The 21,719-nt window shown below is 42.8% G+C and overlaps 1 protein-coding gene across 5 annotated transcripts; it reads left to right on the top strand.

Annotated features, from left to right (window-relative positions):
• Positions 1–495: 495 nt before the first annotated feature.
• acbd3 (acyl-Coenzyme A binding domain containing 3) lies at positions 496–20,599 on the top strand. 5 transcript variants are annotated; one of them, XM_035422159.1, is made up of 9 exons: positions 496–813; positions 7,264–7,405; positions 9,532–9,672; positions 10,225–10,383; positions 11,051–11,225; positions 13,146–13,335; positions 13,485–13,529; positions 14,889–15,212; positions 17,423–20,599. In XM_035422159.1, exons 1-9 carry the CDS (start codon positions 543–545, stop codon positions 17,635–17,637), a joined length of 1,662 nt encoding a protein of 553 aa, XP_035278050.1. In that variant the 5' UTR covers positions 496–542; the 3' UTR covers positions 17,638–20,599. The 5 variants fall into 5 exon arrangements, with proteins under 5 accessions (XP_035278050.1, XP_035278052.1, XP_035278049.1 ...); XM_035422161.1 differs by having other exon boundaries at positions 13,485–13,562; positions 14,889–15,173; XM_035422158.1 differs by having other exon boundaries at positions 13,485–13,562.
• Positions 20,600–21,719: the final 1,120 nt, after the last annotated feature.

Below are 21,719 nucleotides of genomic sequence, written 5' to 3'. Positions count from 1 at the left end.
TCATATTCCAAATAAACATTTCCTAGTTTACTGACCCACTATTCGATTATAAATTGTGTTTAAAATAGCAAATATTGACATTTAGGGAGATATGTCTGATTGACTACAAAAGCCTCTCACACAAAAAAATGCATATTCTATAAAAATAAAAATATTGAAGATCGACTCGTTCCTGAAGGTCTGAAGTCAAAGTTATATTGTTGTTCTGTAGTCATCGCTCCGTTAACTACGATAGGCACCATGCAGTATGCTAGTTACGTAGTAGTAGCCCTGTAAAAGTGCTACGGCCTGAACTCCGGTTCCTCAACCAAACAAAAAAAACGTGCAGTTGACTACAGATTCACTTGCCCTTAACAAGCTACAATATTCAACTGAATATTGGGTCTGTATTTTCTTTGCAACATTTTTTTTACGAATGTATCTGTGTTCTGTTGCTTAGTTACAATATTCTTCACGTCATGACATCGCTTGTAATTCCCGGAAGTTCCGGAAAAAATTAAACGGAAGTAGGTACGTGGCCGCTTCAGCTGACATTCGGCACGATGGCGATGGAAATACAGAGCTCCGACCCCAACAGTGGCAGCTCCAGTCGGCTTGAAGTGTCCATCGACGGACTGACCCTCAGCCCTGATTCCGAAGGCGACCAGGAGCATGTCGAAAGGACAGATTCTCCACAGCTGGAGCAGGAAAGCGAAGTTCAGAGTTCACCTGAGGGCAAAGATGTGGAAGAGGGCGACACTGCCAAAGCCATGGAAAGGAAATGGGGATTTTCTCTCGAGGAGCTGTATGGTCTGGCACTGAAATTCTTCAAAGGTATTATTTGTGTATATCCAATCTTAAATTATTATACTTTGTCAATCAGGAGTATCTCCCTACATGGCCCGATTTAACGTTAGCTACTGAAGCCGCTTACCGCCTTCAGTAGCTAACGTTAGGTGGTTAGCTGGGATAGCTAGCTGACGTTATCAGGTAGCTTGCTGACCCGGATCCGTGTTGACCACGGCTCATTGTTTTTGTCAGGGCACATTATGGGAGTCTGGCAGACTGAAAATTTTAAATATATTCCTGTGAGAAATTTTGCCATGTAAAATTACGATCGTCTTACACTATTCTAACGTAGCTAGCTACCGAGTTATCTAGCCAACGTACTCAACTGATGGATGACTACATGTAACAAACGTTAGCTTGCAAGCTAACGATAGGTCGCAAAGTTGCCTCAGTCATGTGCTAGAATGATCATGTGTCATGTGCTTATATTGCATGATTTGATAATTCACACTATGGGTACATGCCTGGTATCATATTTGAAACTAGATAGCTAATTCTGTGAACTTCCTCCGCCTCTACTTTGTAATGTGGATGTAATGTGGACTTGTTACTCGCCAAGAGTACATTGGCCATGGCTGTGGCTTTATAAGCTGTGATTCATTGTTTACATATGTTAGAACGCACCAACATTCCAAGGTTGTTGATTGTGCTACTGGTCTAGCATGCACAGATTTGTAGTCAGTAGACACCACTTGTTCTAAGCTGGACGTAAATAGGCGTTTAACATTACATACATTGCTGAGACTGTAGTAATATCTGCTGGTCTCCAGAATAACCATAGCGACTAAGCGCGTGTGTTTGCATCAAATTAACTTCGGTGTCGATGTTCCTTTTCGGTTAATTACGAGCTTTTTCCCGCTGTCAGTATTTCTGCTGTTCTCAGTCTCTAAAACAAGAGGTTGTATGTTACAGAGCTCGTTTTGCTCCTGAATCATTTCAGGTTTTACCAGCAGCGTGGCGCTGTAAGTAAACTATACAGTCAGTTCCAAAAAAAACAAAAAAAAAAAACGTCTGTTCCTGTTACTTTTGTCGCATTATTAATTTCAGAATAAATTTAGCTTTCTGAAAATACAGTACTTTACAATATTAATTAATTCCCCTTTGTTGTCTTATGGCAATGTGCCTTGGCCATATTCGAAAGAAGAATCGTGGGCCAGATATTTAGGCGCATTATATGACTGCTGATTTTCCTTATTAAACAGATGTACATAATTAATTATGTGAAGAAATTAATCCGTTAAAAGTTTATTTTTGTATGTTGCAAGATATGCATAAATAATGTGTATTGATTGGAGAACACAAGACACCGTTAGCCTGTAAACACACGCTGTATATTTTAAAGTGTTTTTTCCTGCTTGAGATAATAGGGGTGTGACCCCAAGAAAATGATATGACTTGGTAATATTTTCAAACAAGGTATATGAATGTTTAGCCTTAGTTTACGCAGAACTACTACTGTTTGCACTAAAGATGGCGCTGTATGTTGGACAGGCGCTGTATGTTGGACAGGCATCATTCACAGGGCTATTACTAATAGGTCAGACTATTACAGCTTGCACCCTATGCCAGTTTTCTGCCTGAAGGAATGTTAAGTCGGATTGTAAATGTGTACGTCTTTCTTGGAAACTGAGCCATTGCACATTTATTCGGTAGGGTGCACACTGCTTTATTCCACAGTTAATTACTCGGGTGCTTAAGAGCCGTTTGACAGCAATGAAAGGGTTGTTACTTCCCGAGGCTGTGTGTAAATGCAGGCACAGACCTGACTTTATTTGGAAAATGCTAATTTTCTAATTTGACGATTTTGAAAATAAATTAGAACTTTAATAGTAGACTCAGAAAACGGTATAAACATGGATTCATCTGTGTAATGATATTATAGCCACACCCAATCATAATGCAATGCTGATCCAGCCTTCATAATGTGGAGAATCTGTGTCAGGAGGTGGTGGGGAACTCCTGGATTGTTTAGGTTACCTGTTGTATTTATTACAGTGCATGTAGTCTTTCAGTAGGCAGCCATTATGGGTATTTCAGCTTCCTCTTGGCTGGCATCTGGCAGGCAAGGTGGCTGTTTATGGTCTGTATAACCTCGTGGAGTGCGTGAATTTTAGCCGCAGTTCTCCTTGTATGTGCGCAGGTGGCACAATGGTGACTTGAGATGGACCATTGCCAATAGCAAACTGAGGAGAACGAGATCTGAATGACCTTGAATAACCCATCAGTGAGTTGCTCAATTAGTATACCAGCAGGGCCGTTGACTTCAGAACTTGTCATATGTGGCTGTGTGTTATGGTTGTATGCTTCAAAGGGACAGTTTGGACTTTGTGTGAATTTGGGCAACAAAAGTTTTGAAATATTTATAGTTTAAAAAATGATTACCCTCACAATTTAAAACTTTTCTATAAGGATTACAGTGAGATGTTCTTTGTACAATGTGCACTTCAAAGCTGACAGGGTAAAAGAGGTAACTATAGGCCAAAAAAAATGCCACAAGAATGGGCACTTACTGAAAGATTGTGACCCAAATCCTAAATTTTTGTTTGGTGTAAATATCTTTCCTTTCCTATTGAAAGTTTCTTTGTGGCGAATTTAAGAAAATTCTGAGAGATCTAGGAAATTTTTGTCCAAATTGACAGATTTTCTCTTTAGCTTTGGTCAGTGTTGTTACTGCAATGGAATATTGCGATTAAGGTTATGGAGTAATTGTTGTCTGAACAGGTTCACATTTAACCATTTGGAATATTGATGCTTAACTGTTACCTAAATCTGTATTCACTTGTCCCCAGCACTTATGTATGGATATGAAAAATCTTGCACAGTAGACAAAGCAACTGTATGTGTGCTTATGTACCATGGATATAAAAAGTCTACACATGCTTATTGAAAAAGAATAGAAAATAAAAAAACATGCAGTATCCTGTTTGCAGAAGTGTGCGCACCCCGGAACTGTTATTTTGTGGAACGACCTTTGCTTTCATTACAGCAGTAAGTCTGTTTGAATAAATCTGCATCAACTTTGTGCACCTGCAATTTTATCCCACTCTTTGCAAAAAAGTTCAAGCTCCATCAAATTGTGAGAGGATGTGCACAGTCCTCTTTAGGCCATAAAATAAATTTCTGCAGCTCCTGTAAGGTTGCTCTAGGCTTCTGGGTAGCCTCCTTGATAAGTTATTTCCTTGTCCTTTCATCAATTTTGGAGGGTTGGAAGAACATCCTGATCAATGTCCCTCTGGTGCCACATTCTTTCCTCTTATTGATGATGGCCTTCACAGTGTTTCACGGTGCATCTAATGCCTTTTAAATTCTTTTATACCTCTCTCCTGGTCGGTACCTTTCAGCAATGAGATCCTGAGGCAGGAATACGCCCTCAACAGGTTACCAATCTATCGCTGGGCACACACACCGTTCACTCACACACTCATACCTATGGGCAATTTAGAGTCTCCAATTAGCCTACCTGCGTGTCTTTGGACTGTGGAAGGAAACCGTAGTACCCGGAGGAAACTCACGTGGACACGGGGAGAACATGCACACAGAAAGGTCCACGACCTAATTGCTTTGAAGCATCAGTGCTACCCACTGCACCACTGTGCCGCCCTATTTTCAATTATTTTTCCTCAATTGTGTTTTCATTTGACCCATCAGGCTAACAGGTGAAAATAATACATGCACAGCTACAGCTTGAAATAGATGCCTGCATGTCCTGTGAAAGTCATCGCTGTGTTTATTCATTATTTTACCAAGATAACCATGTTACAAGTTGTAGATTTAATGTAGAAGTGTAAAGTGGTGGTTAAACCAATAGATTTGTGACCAAGGTTTGAATACCTATTAGTTTAAATGGCACCCTAGAGTGCACTTGACCAAAAATGTTAAATCTAGATTTGGCTCATGCAGACTTCCAGAGAGTCTGCTTGGATGTAGATTCACCAGACTTTGCCAGTGAGACTACGTGAAATTTATAGCAATAAGGATATTGCAATATAAAAGACATCAAGGAAGCAATGCCAAAAAAAGCAAATAATATTAAATAAATAAAAGCATGGACGAAAAACAAACAAAGGTTTTCCAATGTAAGTAATGCATAATTCATATTGCCTGAATGTGTACTTACTTGCAGACATTGATTTATTATTTTTTTTATATGAAATTGTTGTATCCACGGAAACAAGCAAGGTCTGAAGTCCTGTCTCACTAGCGCATTAGTGTATTTACCCGCATAGCCCTCGGCCTTACTTGATGTAATGATGTTGAGCACTTCAGTCAATGTCACAGTACGTAAGCCCAAACACACATAAGGGCCGAGTCTACTGGTCTGGTGTGCTGACATTTGGATTCAGTCCAAGTCAATATCTAGGCGATTCAAAGGTGAAAGGGTAACAGGAAGTGTAAACAATTTGTAATGGTGTAGCGTTAGGCTGGGGGTGTTGTGTAGCCTGACTTGCAGAGCTTTGCATGTTGCCTGTTGCATGTCAATTGATGTTTCAAGGCTTGTTGTTTATTTTGCCCTCAGACCGCGGTTCTTCGCAGGCAAGCTCAACTCACTCTACACTTGTGTTATTCAAAAGGACCATGATCTACAATCCCCCGCTGAAGCTGCCCTTGAAGTAGCCATTCCAAAATACCATGTTTGTGGATTCCTGTAGTGAAACCCCTCTGCCCTCCCTAAACACAAATTTCCTTTAATCATCCCCTGTGCATATTTAATAACATGCCTTTTCCCCCTTGCTGGCCCTATGGCTCTGACACAAGAAAACAATTCCTCCTTAAGGGGCAAGAGAACCTTGAACAGGACCCAGACGGTACCCAGCCTCTAGGATAACCTGCCTGTAGAACCCTGACGAATTGATAAGATGTTCCATCAGCATTCTTTCTTGCACTTAATATACTATGACAGATAGGAATGAAGGCTATATTTCATAGGAAGCTTTGTTCCCGCTTGGGTCCAGCCAGGCCCGTTTGTGCACACACCTATGTAGTAGTAATATGTGTGTAGATACATGGTGTCTGTGGGAGTGCATGTGTTTGAAAATGATTATTATTGTGAGTAACGGATACAAGTTACGCTAAAAGAAAAATGGAAGGAAGTGAAGTTCACCAGACAAGTGAAGTGTACCATGTGTGAGTATGCAAAATCTGCCACGGCACTTCGGTCCTTCCCCCGAGTTAACGGACATCAGCTGTGTATAACTAACTGGCACACACCTGCCCTGCACGTGGGCTTACCCGTGTGGACCAGGCCCATCCCACCAAGTAATGCGTTCACCTCTGGAGCCAGCGCTTCCCATAGCACGTGAATGCTGCCGTTATGTCTTCTTACCCAGAAGCACTCCAGCGTACCCCAGCGCAGCCAGTGTTGGTGTTCCCATGTACGCATCCTGCTCTGCAGCTTCTTGTAGCAGCTTAGCAATCCCCACCGCATTGTCCTCATGAGCTTTGGCCTGCCCCAGTTTCCAGGATTGCAAGAGCAGCAGCTTGGTCAGCTGTGCCGTTTTCTGAATGGCCTCGTTCTTCTCTTGCCACCGCAGTGTTATGAGCGCATTGTCTGATACAGGGAATGGGACGGTGATGTCAGGTAGTGATGTCACTCACAGCTTCAAGAGAGAATTGTCCAAAACGCACAAAAACTTTTGCCGATTATTTTTGGAGTGTTTTGCTAACGGTGAATGAAGGTGACCGCTCCATTAACAACAAAGAAAATATGATCAGAACCATGTTTTGCATTGGATTACTGGGACGTTTAAAACTGCTTCCCAATCATCTTCAGTCTGTTTCTGTGGCCCTGTCAAAGGGCATCCGGCTGGAAGTATCCAATGAGGTCATTTCCTGTTGTTACTTTACCCTTGTAACAATAGGTGCAGATCGCCCGCGGCCTGCCAATAGTTTCCCACCGCTGTCCATTCTAGAGCGGAAATGAAAGCCTCTCCAAGCACTGGCTGTCCTCATTAAATAGGTTTCTGCTGCAGTGTTGCTGAAACTTGGCATGCACCGCATTCCATTCACAATCAGTACTACTTGAGAACACACGGAACATGTTGACGTTAGCGGCGGTATTTCATGGTACTCGCTGGCCTATGTAACTACAAAAGGCAATACGTAATACAAACATACAGTACAACTTTGATTTTACCAAATGGTACCAGTTTGAAGGCATACTGTCTTTGACGGTCTCTGTCTTGTTTTTGGTGTTTCGTCATTTTCACAGTATTTAATCTGAACTCTACCCATGATGTTTGCTCCAAACGTGACTCAGTCTTCTAACCACAAGTAATGGTGCTTGGTTTGCTGGTTTTCAATAGAGAACAATGGGTTAGAGTATTTACTGACTATGGGAGAGGCACTTACTTAATCTGTGTGTTCTCCCTCATTTCTTTGATAAGGACGAGCCAGGGAATGAAAGGGAGAAATAATATGTCTGTTTTTCATCCTTAGAAAAAGATGGCAAAGCCTTCCACCCGACTTATGAAGAGAAGCTCCGTCTGGTGGCCCTCCATAAGCAGGTCCTTCTGGGCCCCTACAACCCCGACGCCTCTCCGGAAGTGGGCTTCTTTGATGTCCTGGGAAATGATAGGAGGTAATTTGGTGTGTTATCTGTCTTTCGGCTTCAGGAAAGCCCCATGGCTGGTCTTCTGTGCATTGTAAGCAGTATCTGTGCATGGTATCTATGTATGAGTGGGAATGCAGAATGATGCTGTTCTCAGCCCATAATAGCCTCCTCTGGACAAAAGAGAGAGTAAGAATACCATCATCTATCAAACAGTGTTATAGGACATAGCTTTTGTGGGCTTTTTTCAGATCATAATGAAGTCTGCATAATATAACACAATGTGAAAAAGACATCTTTTGTGATTAGTTGTTACATAAGTCCGTTTATGTACCTTTTTTTAAAAGTAGAATTGAAATCTCAATAGTAGGGTTGTTTCTCAAAAGGACCATCCTCACCAACAAGATACTTTATTTGTATTTTTTCTATTATTTTTAAAAATACCTGTTTATAAATTGAAATTCCATTTTCTACAATTACAATACGATATTATAATCAGTAATAAGAATTGTAGTGACATTGTATTTTTGACCAGTTGAATATTGTGATTACCTATTTATCCTTATATTTTATTAGGGTAACAATACACGACCATGCCTCATGAGCTGCTCTGCTGCATGAATGGGATCCAGTGGTAGAAATGCCCCCTAAATTTCCGCCCTCTAAATTGCCATTTTAAATTGGAAACAAAATGACATCAGAGAAAGTGGCAGAATGGCACATTTAGGGGCGTGTCCAAAACCTCAATGCAAGTGATACTGCACACAGTGCAAGCAGGAGCCATGAGCCCAAGAGGAGGAGGCACAAGCTCTTGGCTTCAGGGCCAGAGAGGTGTGGTTTAGATGCAGGTGGCCTGGCTAAGAGCTAGCCTCCTGCACTGCCTGTGTTGTTGCATGCTATTGAGATACAGTGAAGTAGCCAATTTCTAACCACTTTAATGAAGTCACTGCATTACATAGCTATCTTATTTATTTGTTCAACATGAGTCATTACATTACATTACAGGCATTTTGCAGACTCTCTTATCCAGAGCGACTTACACAACTTTTTACATAGCATTTCCAGTGCATCCATTTATACTGCTGGATATATACTGAAGCAATGAGAGTTGGGAGCTATGTTGGGGGCTTACTTATTCGAGTCCGACTTTAAGGTTGAGGAATAGCAACAAATGGAGGACGAGAGATCACCTTGTTTAAAAACTAGCCGCATTTTCCGTAGATCTGGATAGTCTAAAGGTAGTTTGAGAAAATTATACGAAGACCATTTTGCTAATTCTTTCCCTGCAGTTTGGAACTACACCAGCAGAAACCATTTTCAGTCCTGTCAGGTTGATATAGCTCTGAGGTCTTCTCTCTCATGCAGTAATTTGCTTCTCTGCATGAGGTACTGTTGATTTAAGAAGCCATGCCACTGCTTTCATTGAATGCAGCTGTCTTGGGCTGCATGCGTCATAGGAAATGGTCCTGACCAAAAATAAGATTAAACGTATTTTTAAAAATACTTAGGCAATATACACTCTTAAAACCCTGGAGACAAAGCATTGCTTCTATAAAAAACCCAAGAAAGTTAACTATCCCCTTTCCTTTTGATTATCTCTGTGACGACAAAAGCGAGTTGCCCTTGAAATTATTTGGTTTTGTTTGCTTTTATGCTATTTCTCTGAGCTCCCGCCTAAACTGAATTCCAATGCATGTGGTACATACGAAGGGCTAATTTAACTTGACCTTGAATGTGATACGCAGACCACTGTGAAGCTGTCTACCTCTTTGGTCCTAGTAGGAGACAAACCCTATCGATTTGATAGAAACTGCTTTCATCGGCATTTATGAGATATGATCCTTCAGGATATCACTTCCAAGAGCCAAAATTTGCATTGTGTGGGAAAACCCAAGTTTTTTTTTGTCAGACTAGGTCCTGGCAACCCAGAGTATAGGCAGGTTTTTGTTACAGCTAATCAGTGAAGACTGTTTAAAGTTTTTATTCAAAATCTATGTATATCTTTATACTTTTTTTCCTCGAAGGTTTCAGTTATGGTTGGAATGAAAACCAGCCCACTCGCAGTGGGTCCCCAAGACTGGGTTTGAAAACCCCTGCTTTAGGCTGTCCCCTTTATTGATGTCTACCGCCTCATGTCTCTGTGTCTCCTGCTGTAGGAAAGAATGGGCATCCCTAGGCAACCTCGGCAAGGAGGAGGCCATGGTGGAGTTTGTGAAACTGCTGAATAAATGCTGTAATTTATTTGCACCTTACGTCACGTCACACAAAATTGAGAGGGATGAACAGGAGCGGAAAAGGTAAGAAACCCGTGTTCTTTCAGGGCTTATTGATGATCTTTTCGGACTTGCTTGTCTTTCTGTCATGTCCACTGAGTGTCCTGTATTTCCTGTGTTGGTCACTTTGTCTCTCTCTCTCGCTCACACTCACTCTCTCTCTTTCTCTATATATCTATCTCATGCAATTACAATCAGTAATAATGGAAATAAGATTATAAAGATGATATTTGTAGGACAATTTCATTAGTGGTCCTAATAGCATAATAGCAGCGGTTAAATAATGCTGTAATACAGGAGTCTCAAACTCCCGTCCTGAGGGGTTGCAATGCCTGCTGGGTGTTGGTATGTATGAGCACTTAAGTGTTTAATTTAAGTCCCTGAAAGGCAAAGGAATCCACACACAACTTGTTCCCAAGACCCAAATTGGCTGCTGATTGAATGGAACCCCAAACACCTGGAGCCCTGCAGGAGCTGAGCTGGGGACCCCTGGTGTGACAGACATGTAATGAATGCTGAAAAAAGAAAGAAAAGGGTGTCTTTGACTGTGTGTATCTCCTACCCGCTGTTTCCCAGGAGAGAGGAGGAAGAGCGACAACGCAGGGAAGAAGAGGAGCGCGAGCGGCAGCGGCTGGAGGAAGAGCAGCGGCGCAGGGAGGAAGAGGAGCGGCTGCAGAGGGAGGAAGAGGAGAGGAGGCAGGCACAGGAGGAGAGGCTCCGTATGGAGCAGCAGAAGTAAGACGTGCCTCAACGTCAACAGCATATGGTCAAAGGTTCAGTCCCACAGCCGTCCCTCAAACTCAACGTCACAAGTTCGCCACGACCACGCGTTCCTTCAACCGTAACCGCACATAGTCAAAAGCCCCCTGTAACAACTGTCCCTCAAACACAACTGCTTGAGTTCCCTAAAGCAAAGTCCACATGTTCCCTGATTACAACTGCATATGCTCCCTCAACTACGTATGTTCCCCTTCTACTGGCCCTTGCGTTTGAAAGCCTCAATCCCCACTATTGAATGGGCTAATTGAATAATTAGCATTGTATAATTTCATAATATATATAGTTAGTGTAGCTACATGTATAGCAGTCTTTACTGCCTTCTAATGCCGCTACTGCCCTTTCACTATCACAATCCATGAGGCACACACAAATGTGCATACATGAGGGGATGCTTTGAGCTTAATTGATATACGTGGCCTCTCACACAGTGTTTATCTGTTTTTCCGTATGTGTGTACTTGTGCGTGTGTGTGTGTGTGTGCGCGTTTGCATGTGTGTGTGTGTGTGTGTGTGTGTGTGTGTGTGTGTGTGTGTGTGTGTGTGTGTGTGTGTGTGTGTGTGTGTGTGTGTGTGTGTGTGTGTGTGTGTGTGTGTGTGTGTGTGTGCGCGCACGCCGTGTGCAGGCAGCAGATCATGGCCGCACTGAACGCCCAGACGGCGGTGCAGTTCCAGCAGTACGCGGCCCAGCAGTACCCAGAGAACCCCGAGCAGCAGCAGGTTCTGATCCGCCAGCTGCAGGAGCAGCACTACCAGCAGTACATGCAGCAGCTCTACCAGGTGCAGCTGGCCCAGCAGCAGGTATGCCGCCCTGCCCCAGGGGGTTATGACAGCGCCTTAATGAACTGTCTTAATGGAGGCAGCACCTTAATTAACTGTCTTATTAATCTGGCATCATGTATGAAGGCCCAAAATGTTTTATTATCAGTAAGGCTGGGTGTTTGTCCCAGAAAATATTAGCTAAAGTCACAGAGCAGTTATGGCAAAATTGTTAAAAATCACGGAAAACTGAAAAGATCACAGAACGTTTAAAGAAAAAAGTAAATTATGAGATTAACAAATGCATTACAGCAGGAGCAATTTTGGTGCCGTTTGGACACTTGGTGGCGTTATAGCGCTCATCTGAAAATACAAAGTTTGAAAGGGCATAACTCATCCTGCCCTGTTTGGCATAGAGACATGCAACCCAAGTCGATCCATGCCTCACCTCACGTTGAACAACTTTGCTGACCAAGAAGGTGTGATTGGTAGATTTTCTGCCATTTTTAATATATTTAAAAATATGGCTGCTGTAAGACAGTGAACCTGCATGTGGGTGTGGCTTCTTCTTTTTTAAATTTTTTTATTGTTTATTGATAGCTCCATCCTGAGGACAGTCACAATTCAAGAACAGGGTGGCACTTCAGAGCTCAGCAAATTTTTAAAATGAAAAAATTCAATAAAAATCATTTTATGTGGACATTTCAGACCTGCTACCCTGACTAATCACCATCCCAGACCAAATATGTTGATCTTTTGATTCACATGCATATTGGCATACTGATAGATGGTACCTCCATACCACTACTCATTAAATGGTGCAGATTGGCCACATGGTGGCACTATAGCAGTCAACTGAATTTCCATAAATTAAACAATAAGTTCTGCTACGTTTGACTTGGGGACCAGTAGTTAATGTCACAAGATCCATTAGCCTAGGATTTACTGCCATTTTTAATTAATTAAATAACACTGAAAAGACATCTCTTAGACGGTTTGACCAATTTGCAGGAAACTTGAATTATAACATGTACTCAGAAATAAATCCCAGACAGTTCAACTCAAAGTGATAAAACTTTGTAACTCTATCCTGAGGGCAGCACTAAAGAATTAGCATGATTAAATTAGCAGGTGGGGCTATAGAGCCCAATAAATTGGAAAAATGGAATGGAAATTATGGGGGAAAAAATAATTACCTTGTAGACATTTGAACCTTGCTTTTTTTTTTTTTGCTTACCAAAAAAATCACAGACAGCACTAAAAATGGGGAAATGGCAAAAAATGCAGAAAGTCACCGAACTACCAACAAAAAAAGTGAAAATCACAGAATCTGTGACACACCCGCAACTTTCGTGACAAACGCCCAGTCATAATTATTGCATTTAGTTTATTAACTACAGTCAGTGCAGTCAGTCGTGCTTACTCACTCACCCTTCACATGCCCATGCACCTGTCAGTTAACCGAACATCATCAACAGTCTACGCACACAGCTCTAGTTTTATTAGGCTTTAACTACCTATGTGCAAGCGGGCTTGCTGGAGGGCTTGGGACAAAGCCTTGGCGGGCGTGAGTGGGTGCGGCAAGAGAGGCCGTGGGAGCGGGTGGGTGTGCGTTAAAGAAAATCAGGCGTGTGCGGACCTCTCCTATGAAATATAGAAGCTTCTCATGTTCAAGATAAAATTTAAAAGGCAGACACATCGTAGTGACGTTCAAAATGGTAAGTTATGGAGTAGCAGCCACCCGCGCATGTATGTATGATTTATTTTGAAAGAGCATGAATTAATTGTATATATATGTATAGTTTTTGTATTACTCGCCCACCTGTGTCATTGGGAGTAATCTTAGAAGGGCTGTCTTGTCAAGCAGGGTGCTCTCTGTAAAAAAAAAAATTACATTTTTAACAATTTTTCAGTGAATTTTCCCCCTTAAATGTCACTGATAAAGTATGTGCATCTTCACAGGCTGCTCTGCAGAGGCAGCAGGACGACGCCGTCGTGGCCGTGTCATCAGCGGAGGTCGCCGTGAGCGCGGCGCCCCCTGCTGAACCCGACACACCGACGCTGAACGGTCAGCCGGACGAGCACTCGGAGAGCCTGGACCGGGAGCCGGAGGCGGAGCTAGGCGAGGAGCTGACGGAAAACGGACCAATAGGCACGTATCTCCCCGGCGTTCGGTGGTGGCGCGTGCATCGGGCCTTTGGGCCACTGAGAACTTCATTCTGCCGTCCTCTTGTGTGTTGAAAAATTCACACTGCAAAAACCCTGTGCGTCTGCCAACCGAGTTTTGGTTCCTTGATTTAGCTCAAAGAGGAGCCACCCCGGTCTTCGAGGACCATGTTCCTGCAGGTACATATGGTTTAGCAAGTGACCAAGAACCAGGTGACCTTTTTTTTTTTTCTTTGGTTTTTTTTGGTTACGTTTATGTTTTTATCTAAATTAGTTTGAAGCCAAGCATGACATGATAAACCACTTCATTCAACATGTTTTTCTTGCAGCAGTGTTAACTGTACTAACACGTCTGCATGCATAACACTGTAGAGAGGCTTTGGCTGAGAGTGACCATAATGAAATTACAAAAAGCAAGGACAGGTACCTTAATGAGAGCATGTAACATCGGTTTAAAAATGGTTTGCTCATCGGTTTGAGGGGAGAAATATCACTTGAATGAAATTGAAAATATACATAAAAAATGTACAGAAGCACAGTTATTTAATATATAATTGTGTGCATCTCAAAACCATTTGGATAAAACAGTAGAGTGCTGTAATATGAGGTTGCCCTCCTTACTTAATGTGAAATTCATGGTCATCCTGCAGCTGAGTGGTTGTGAGTTTTTGCTCCGTATTAGCATGGCTAACAGTGGCTAACATGGCTAAGTGAGTGTGATCCCCAGCTGCTGCTTGTGACTCCGTAATCCGGGATGAATCCGCAGAAACACAGATTTCTCCGTTTCAGAGCTCACCGTGTTACTTCAGTGTTTTTTGAGGGGGAGTCGTTTTGAATTCTGAATTTCGCAACCCACACATGCTAAAGGGGAAAAAACTTACTGACATTAAAAAAAACTTGGTGAGTCGTAAATCACATGAACAGGTTTTTGCTGTGTTGTTAACAGTCGCTGATCAATCGTCTCATAATCCGTGCCAGTGAGCTCTTAACCGCTGAGATGCATTGTGGAGCACTTTCATCCCCGAGTAATGTACGTGCATGGCAATGTCCAAACTCTCCGAAGCTGCATCATCTCTCCTTCCCTCTTGTCATTTCACGGTTGTAACTACTGATTGACTAGTAGCCCTTTCACATTGAATAGAAATGCGATGTACGACAGGGGTCCGATACGGCAACGGCTGCAATATGAAAGGTCAGCCATTGCTATTTTAATATTGCATTCAACTTGACATGTTTTTGTTGCTATGGTAACACGTGGACATTTAATTTGGAAGCGGCGTAACACTCTGAAAAGGCGAATTGCAGTTTAGGGTAATTTTCTCAGTCTGAAAGGAAAACCAGGCTGTGTGTGCGGCGGTATTACGTGCAGCATTCTCAATGGGAGATGTGTGTGGGCGAGGTTTCTGCCATATTGCTTTCAACTGTGAGAGGAAGGCAGGGCGGGTGTAACTTCGGAATTTTGGCTTCTCCGCAGAGCGGCGCGCGAGTACCGTGTCCCTCCCCTAACGAGTGTTCCCCTGCCCTCCCCCCAACCCCCAGACCCCGCCCCGGTGATCGCCGCGCCCTCCATGTGGACACGGCCCCAAATAAAGGACTTCAAGGAGAAGATCCGGCAGGACGCGGACTCGGTGATCACGGTGGGCCGTGGCGAGGTGGTGACGGTGCGAGTCCCCACGCACGAGGAGGGCTCCTACCTCTTCTGGGAGTTCGCCACCGACCACTACGACGTCGGCTTCGGCGTCTACTTTGAGTGGACCAACTCGCCCAACACCGCCGTTAGCGTGCACGTCAGCGAATCCAGCGACGACGAAGAGGACGAGGAAGGTGCGTCTGATACGATGACATCTAACAAATCACAATTTGGTATGTTCTGGTCGCCCGATTTAGAATAATTGGGTGTTCATCATCACCATCTGAAGTAATGATGTCATTGAAATGTAACTCGTTCTCTTGTTATTGTTTAAAGGGGCAGTTCACCCAAAAATGAGATTTAGCTGTTTGCACTTACACAGAGTACCATCTATCCATCCAGATAGTTTCGCTGGGATTTGACGAGATTTCTAGAGTTTTCTAGTTTTCTAGCTGATCCTGACCCAACGGACCTCAATGAGCAAATATTTTTGTGGCACTCAATGCCCCGAAAATTTACATTGAAAAACAGCAACGTCTCTTTCCAAATATAATGCTATAATGCCATCGTTACTCGCAAACATCCACAGAGTTTCATTTATGCAAGGTTTCATCGAGAGCTACTTCGTATGTCAAAGTAGGCCAACTGTATATATTCTCAACCACGGCATGCCAGTATATTGTTACAGTGTGTCGTCCTAAAACCTGGAAGTGAGTTAGCATTTTTTAGCCATGGGTTCCCCCTGCAGATTTCCAAGGTTTTTTTCCCCCATAGGGGAAATTTATGTAGAAAATAAGGTCTGTAGTGAACATAAGCCTAAGCGAGATTCACGCTTTGTAATACGATATAAATCGCACCTGTTAATATCTCAAACATGAATTTTGAAGCTGTTACGTTCTTTAATAAAGTAAGTTGCTAACAAGTTGCTATATTGGAACTACAACAAACGGTTGCATTCCACCAACATCATGTCACCACCACTAAAGTTTTTATATTAGTCCGCCTGCACAAGACTGCGTGGATATACACAGTTGGTGTACTTTGGTGGAAGTAATTCTTGGCGAAACCATGCACAAAGTCAGCTCTGTGGATGTTTGTGAGTAGTTTTGGCATTAACACTACTGTTAAAATTGAAAATTTTCACCACAAAAATATGGACCTATTGAGGTTCTTTGTATCAGGTCAGCTGCAGTGAATATCTAGAAAACTTGTCAAATCGCAAAACTATCTGGATCTGGGTAAGTGGTTTTAACATGCTTTAATTTCCTTTTTGTGTGAACTACCCCTTTAAATGAAAGTAGGTGTCCTTAAAGGTAATTACCCTGCGATGTGATCAACCACTTTCCTGTATTTTTGAAATTACAATCAAAATATTTGCAATGCAACCTAAAGCTTAGTTTTTAGTCTTCTTTGCAGCCTCCATTAAAATTTCTCAGTTGTTTTCGCTACAGTGGTGGAAATGGGAGGTGTCATACCCAGCTAACAATTACTTGGTGTGCGGCTGTGAACATATTCTTTGTTGCAGGCTAATGTAAATGGCCTGCTTCACACACAGAAGTGGCAGTGTGTGAAAAGGCTTGTTGGTGAAAAGGCACATACTCTGAGTATTCAAGTCCAGGCTTGACACAGTGCTGGATATTCTCTAGACTGTTTGTAAATGATGTGTCTAGAGGAGCTGGATGTCCTGTTCCTGGGAATATGTATTCTAATTACCCTGCCGGGGATGGGATCTTTTGCAATGACAGCTCCCTCTGTGAAAAAACTGTCTTGCAACTGTCATCCTACAGAAAAGAGGGTGGTACATTAGTCGCTGTCTAGCACAGAGCTGCCCAATCCTGTTCCTGGAGATCTACAATCCTGTATGTTTTCTCTCCAGCCATAACAAAACATGCCTCACTCAATGGCAGGAGGAGGTGTGACAAATTAGGGTTGAAGTAAACACCTACAGGATGGTAGATCTCCAGGAACAGGTTTCGGCAGCCCTGAGCTAGTAGTGACAAAATACCAGAACGTTGACGGAACAAATCCTGTTTGAAACCCAAAATCTTTAAAAGTCTGCAGTCGTACTACCAACTGATGTCTGTTATGGTTTGGTATCAACTACACAAGAATGATCATTATCATTACAGTGTAAGCCCACCTGCTCTAAATTAATCTTTTAACAATAGCCTTGTAATAAAAGTCGATCAGAAACGGTATTTTAAATTGGCGGTGTTGACTCTCGCCCTTGGACAGCTGCAGGTTCTGCTGGTTTTCAGTGTTAGTCAGCACTCAATTGATCATTTGGAGCAGTTGGTTACTCAGTTGTCGCCTCAACGTGTTCAATGAGTCCTAAACTACTTCTTCAGAAACAGGGGCTGAGGGGTCGAGTCGACGCTGCTGTGGAACCCTGTGAAAGTTCATGTACCTCCTTCAGCCAATGAGTCTGTCGCTGTGCTTGCAGGGGAGGCCCAGAGCGAGGAGGAAAAGGCCAAAAAGAACGCGAACAAGCCGCAGGTGGACGAGATCGTGCCGGTCTACCGGCGAGACTGCCACGAGGAGGTGTACGCGGGGAGCCACCAGTACCCCGGCAGAGGGGTGTACCTGCTCAAATTCGACAACTCCTACTCCCTCTGGAGATCGAAAGCCGTCTACTACAGAGTCTACTACACCAGATAAGCCAGGAGGAGGAGCATGCTGGCGCGGGGTGGGGCAGGGAGAGGGCTGGCTGTGGGCCAGGGCCTCTCCCCGTCTCGGCGTGGGAAGGGGCGGGGCGTGGAGGACACACTGGCACGCCTCACTCGAGAGGGTGTCTCGTTCGGCTTTCGAGGAGGGGGAAATTGATTCTGCGTTCCCATTCACCGTCTCTCTTTCTCTCTCTCTCTGTCTCTCTTTCTCTATCTCTCGTTCTCTATACTCTCTCGATAGCAGCCTGAGGTTCATGGGTCTCTGTTCAGCGAAAACACTGCCTTACCTTTGTCCAAAAGGAGCGAGCATGACTCATTAACACGCCTGACACCATATTAGTTCTTTACTGCATGATCTCATGAGTATCTGCGTTTGTCTGTGAATGGTCCGCAAATGGCTTTTGGCGGTGATACGTATTTTGTACTAGCAGAGTCAGCCGTGATGCACGATATTGAGTTTACCATGCTACTGAAGAAACAAGGAAGCAGTCCCTATGATGACGATGGATTGAATTTCATTTTTTTTTTTTGTGTCTGATTAGTGTGATTAATAACGAACGTGCGGGAGTGGGTATGGAAGGAGGAAGAATTATGAAGTAAATCAGTAGGTCTCACATGAAATATCCTGGATTGTGGAACATGTTTTATCCCAACTACACTACAGCCATTGAAGTCAGGAAGCAAAAGCTTGACGGTGAACCAGGTATACGTTTGAGTTGTGCAAGTGCGTGCAAATTTGGGTCATGCTCTCAGGCTGTGAACATAACAGAAAAGGGGTGGGTTTCATTGTTTTTCTTCTTTTTTAAAAATTTTTTAAAGCATCTGATTGGTTGTTGTCAGTATGGTCCTCTTGGCCTCCTGTAGTGGTCAGACCGTGAGAAACACAGGCCTGTTGAACCCGAGACCGATTCTGATGTTTAACCAGCAGCACTGCAGAAGATCACAGACTAAACGTAACTCGAAACGTGTGGCAAAAACTAACAAGCTCCCCCCATGTCCCCAAACGTGAGTAGCACAGTGCAGCACAAACACCCTCAGAGGAAAAGAGGCAGGGCTCCCCCACTCTCACACTGACGAGTCCTTACACTGTACTCTTGCTTTCTCGCCATTTAGTTTCAGAAGTGCGCTTTCTCTTACAGCGTCTGATATATGTGCGTGTTCTGTTTGAGCACTCAGCAATGGGGGAAAAAGGACTGTCTTGCGTTTAACTGGCGATATAGAGGACAGCGTCGGAGCTGTAGGTTGCCGTAACGTTCGGAGCAGCCATCCGCAGGTCTCTGGTTGCCTCCAGCAGGAAAGGTTTGTACTTCCAGCCCCCACTGAAGGTGTAATGTTTGTTATGGTGGTCTTCAAGCAAGTGTTGAAAATTCAAATGTCAAATAACAAAGACATTCAAATATCAAAATACTTTTCGCATTTTTCTCTCACCACAAGTATTGTAGTTTTCTGGCATAACTAATGCAAGGTATGAACTGGTATTTGGGATGTCTGTCCCATAAAGTAGTGGTGGAGCCAAGTTAGAATGTAGGAACTCTGCACTAGAATGCCAGTAATTTATACATAGTCTCCTTTAGGACTTGTGCCTGCCCAAACAGCCAGACTGGATCCAATACCTCTCTGTCAATCTCTGTAATACAGCGATGAATGCATGGCGTCTTTACCCAGAATTTCTATGGAAACAGTGAGTGTGTATGCAAGTAGTGTAATAGGTCATGGTGCTTCATATGGAATGGTTTGAATATGAATGAAAGCAATGTGCAGGAGGGATGCAAGACTGGATGTAGTACATCTGTTATGCACATCCCAGCCCCCCTTGCCTCTGGATTCTGTCTTCCATTATTCTTTGATGTCTGCCATGCTTAGTCATGTTACCCAAAGTAAAAACTGCACTTTGCACCAAAAATGCTTTGAACGCACTGAATCTGATGCTGGGATTGCAGTTTTCTGCTTTCTGTTGCCTCTGTGTTCCTTTGGCACATAAACATAACGAGATACCAGACCTTCAGGCCCACAAGTCATCATTTCTTGGCAAAACATCCTATGGAAGATTTTTTTTTAAAACCATTTTTATGGTGCCTGTAGACTTTCTTGTCCATGTTGTGTTGGTGTTCTTATTTTCACCAGTGGCTGTTCCACATTTAATTGTGTTAAGCAGGTTAGGATGAATGCCCCTCGGTCTGTGTTTGACTGCCTTGCATTCTGCTGTTGGCTTTGGGAGGTCAGAATCTTCCCAGTATCCTCTAGTGCATCGACTTGGTTTCGCACCCTGTGCAATGACACAAAATCACCTCATTATTGAAGATGATTTAGTAGTATCGGTTTACCATAGCAACATCACTTATGGCTAGAAACAGCTATTTTGTTTTAAGGTCATAGACAAAAGAATATCTACTTCATAAAGCCAATGTGTTGAGTGTGGTTGATATATTTCAGATTGCAGCTTTCTTTTTTTTTAAAATCAAGAACTTGGTATTATAATATCTAGTGTCAAATGCTTAGAGGTGGTTTTGCTATTTCTTTTTTTCTGTTTGACATCAGATGTCCAGTGTATCTAGCCCAGCTGTTACATTTTGGTTTCATTAAGCCAATATAAGATACATTCATGGAATTTCAGCCATCCAAAAAAAAAAAGTCCTTTCAGAAAATGAAATCTTGTCTTTGTTCGTGTTGCTCAACAGCTGTTCCTCATACGTCCTTGAAAGCGCACCTTTTAAGCAAGCTTTGCGTTCTAGGCTTATTCTTGTTTCCATTCATGTCAGCTTTGGCACCAAGACATCTATGGTTGTCTCATGCTTACCTCCAAAATGTGGACGTTTCCTGGTTGAGGCTGAATGATTTTTTTGCACCCTCCTCAAGTGTGAAAGAAGCCCCTCGTTTTGGGTCTGGCCTGCGATTGGCTGGTGAACTATGGCTCAAATAGTTTAGTTGAGCCTGGTTCATAATGCTTTGTTGTCCTTTCATATTCTGTTTGTACATAAGTTCCTTTCCTTGTTTGCTGTGAATTCTATGAAAGAACACTTTTACAGTGAGGCAACATGTGTGGCTATTTTGGCATTAACACTGTGACTCTTAGGTGTTCACACTCTGTCCTGCACACATCAGAAGATCAGTCAGTGGGGAAATGCAATTATGTATTAAAAAATAAATTTTACCGGAGGAGAAAAGTAGTGAGCCTACTTGAGGAAGATCCATTCCAAGTTTCTAACAAGTTAGAACTTACAAGATCTTGCTTGCGTGTGGTTTAAAATGAAAGCAAGGGCCAGTAAAGGCTGGATTTGGTCCTCTCTCGGATGGGGTAACGATAGACCCCAACGGCTAACGCTGTGCTAAAGACTGACGTATGAGGCAAACGCCCCGCCCCAGTAAGGATATGGTAAGAAACTGTCCTCAGTGTGGTATTTTCAGATCATTTAAGATCTTTATTTTTGGTTATTTTGACAATCGCACAGTTGTAAATGTAACAGTGATTCAATGTTTTCCCCCCCAGTTTTGGGTCTCGAGTGGTAATGTTAAATATCGGTCTTTATGAAGGGGGGGGGGGGGGTGTAAAGATTGGCAGGGGCTGTGAGATGAGTGCATTTGTAAATTGTTTGAGGTGCGGTGAAGGTGGAGCTCTGTATGTAAGCTGTAAATTCCTAATGGCGACATGGAAAAAGCTCAATGATTTTTATTGCTTTGACCTGTGACCTGTGCAGTGCGAGTGGAAAAAACTCTTGGGCATATATTTAATCTTAATTAAACTTCCATCTGTCTGTAACCAGTGGAGTGTGGCCCTTTCATTGTGATGAACAAATACATCTGTTTGCCTTTGAGGAACAGAAGCGAAAGTAGCATTGCTCTTTGTGAAAATAAATAAATAAATAAAAATGGGGGATTTTGAAGCATTTTGAAAACATGCACGACTCTGAAAGGTCTTTGTTAGTTCTCACAGCATATTCAAAGACAATTTTCAAAGTTTCCAAGGACCTTATTTGAAAATGATGTTAATAGATTTACAACTGTCAAGTATGATTGTAAATGCATAGACATCCACAACATCACACAGCAAATAGATCATTTAAAAGTACAAATAAT

The sequence above is a fragment of the Anguilla anguilla genome, chromosome 6 (genome assembly GCF_013347855.1).
Source record: "Anguilla anguilla isolate fAngAng1 chromosome 6, fAngAng1.pri, whole genome shotgun sequence".
Taxonomy (NCBI): Eukaryota; Metazoa; Chordata; class Actinopteri; order Anguilliformes; family Anguillidae; genus Anguilla; species Anguilla anguilla.
The sequence above is the reverse complement of the archived record's forward strand: the minus strand, read 5'-3'. Positions and strand labels throughout refer to the sequence as shown.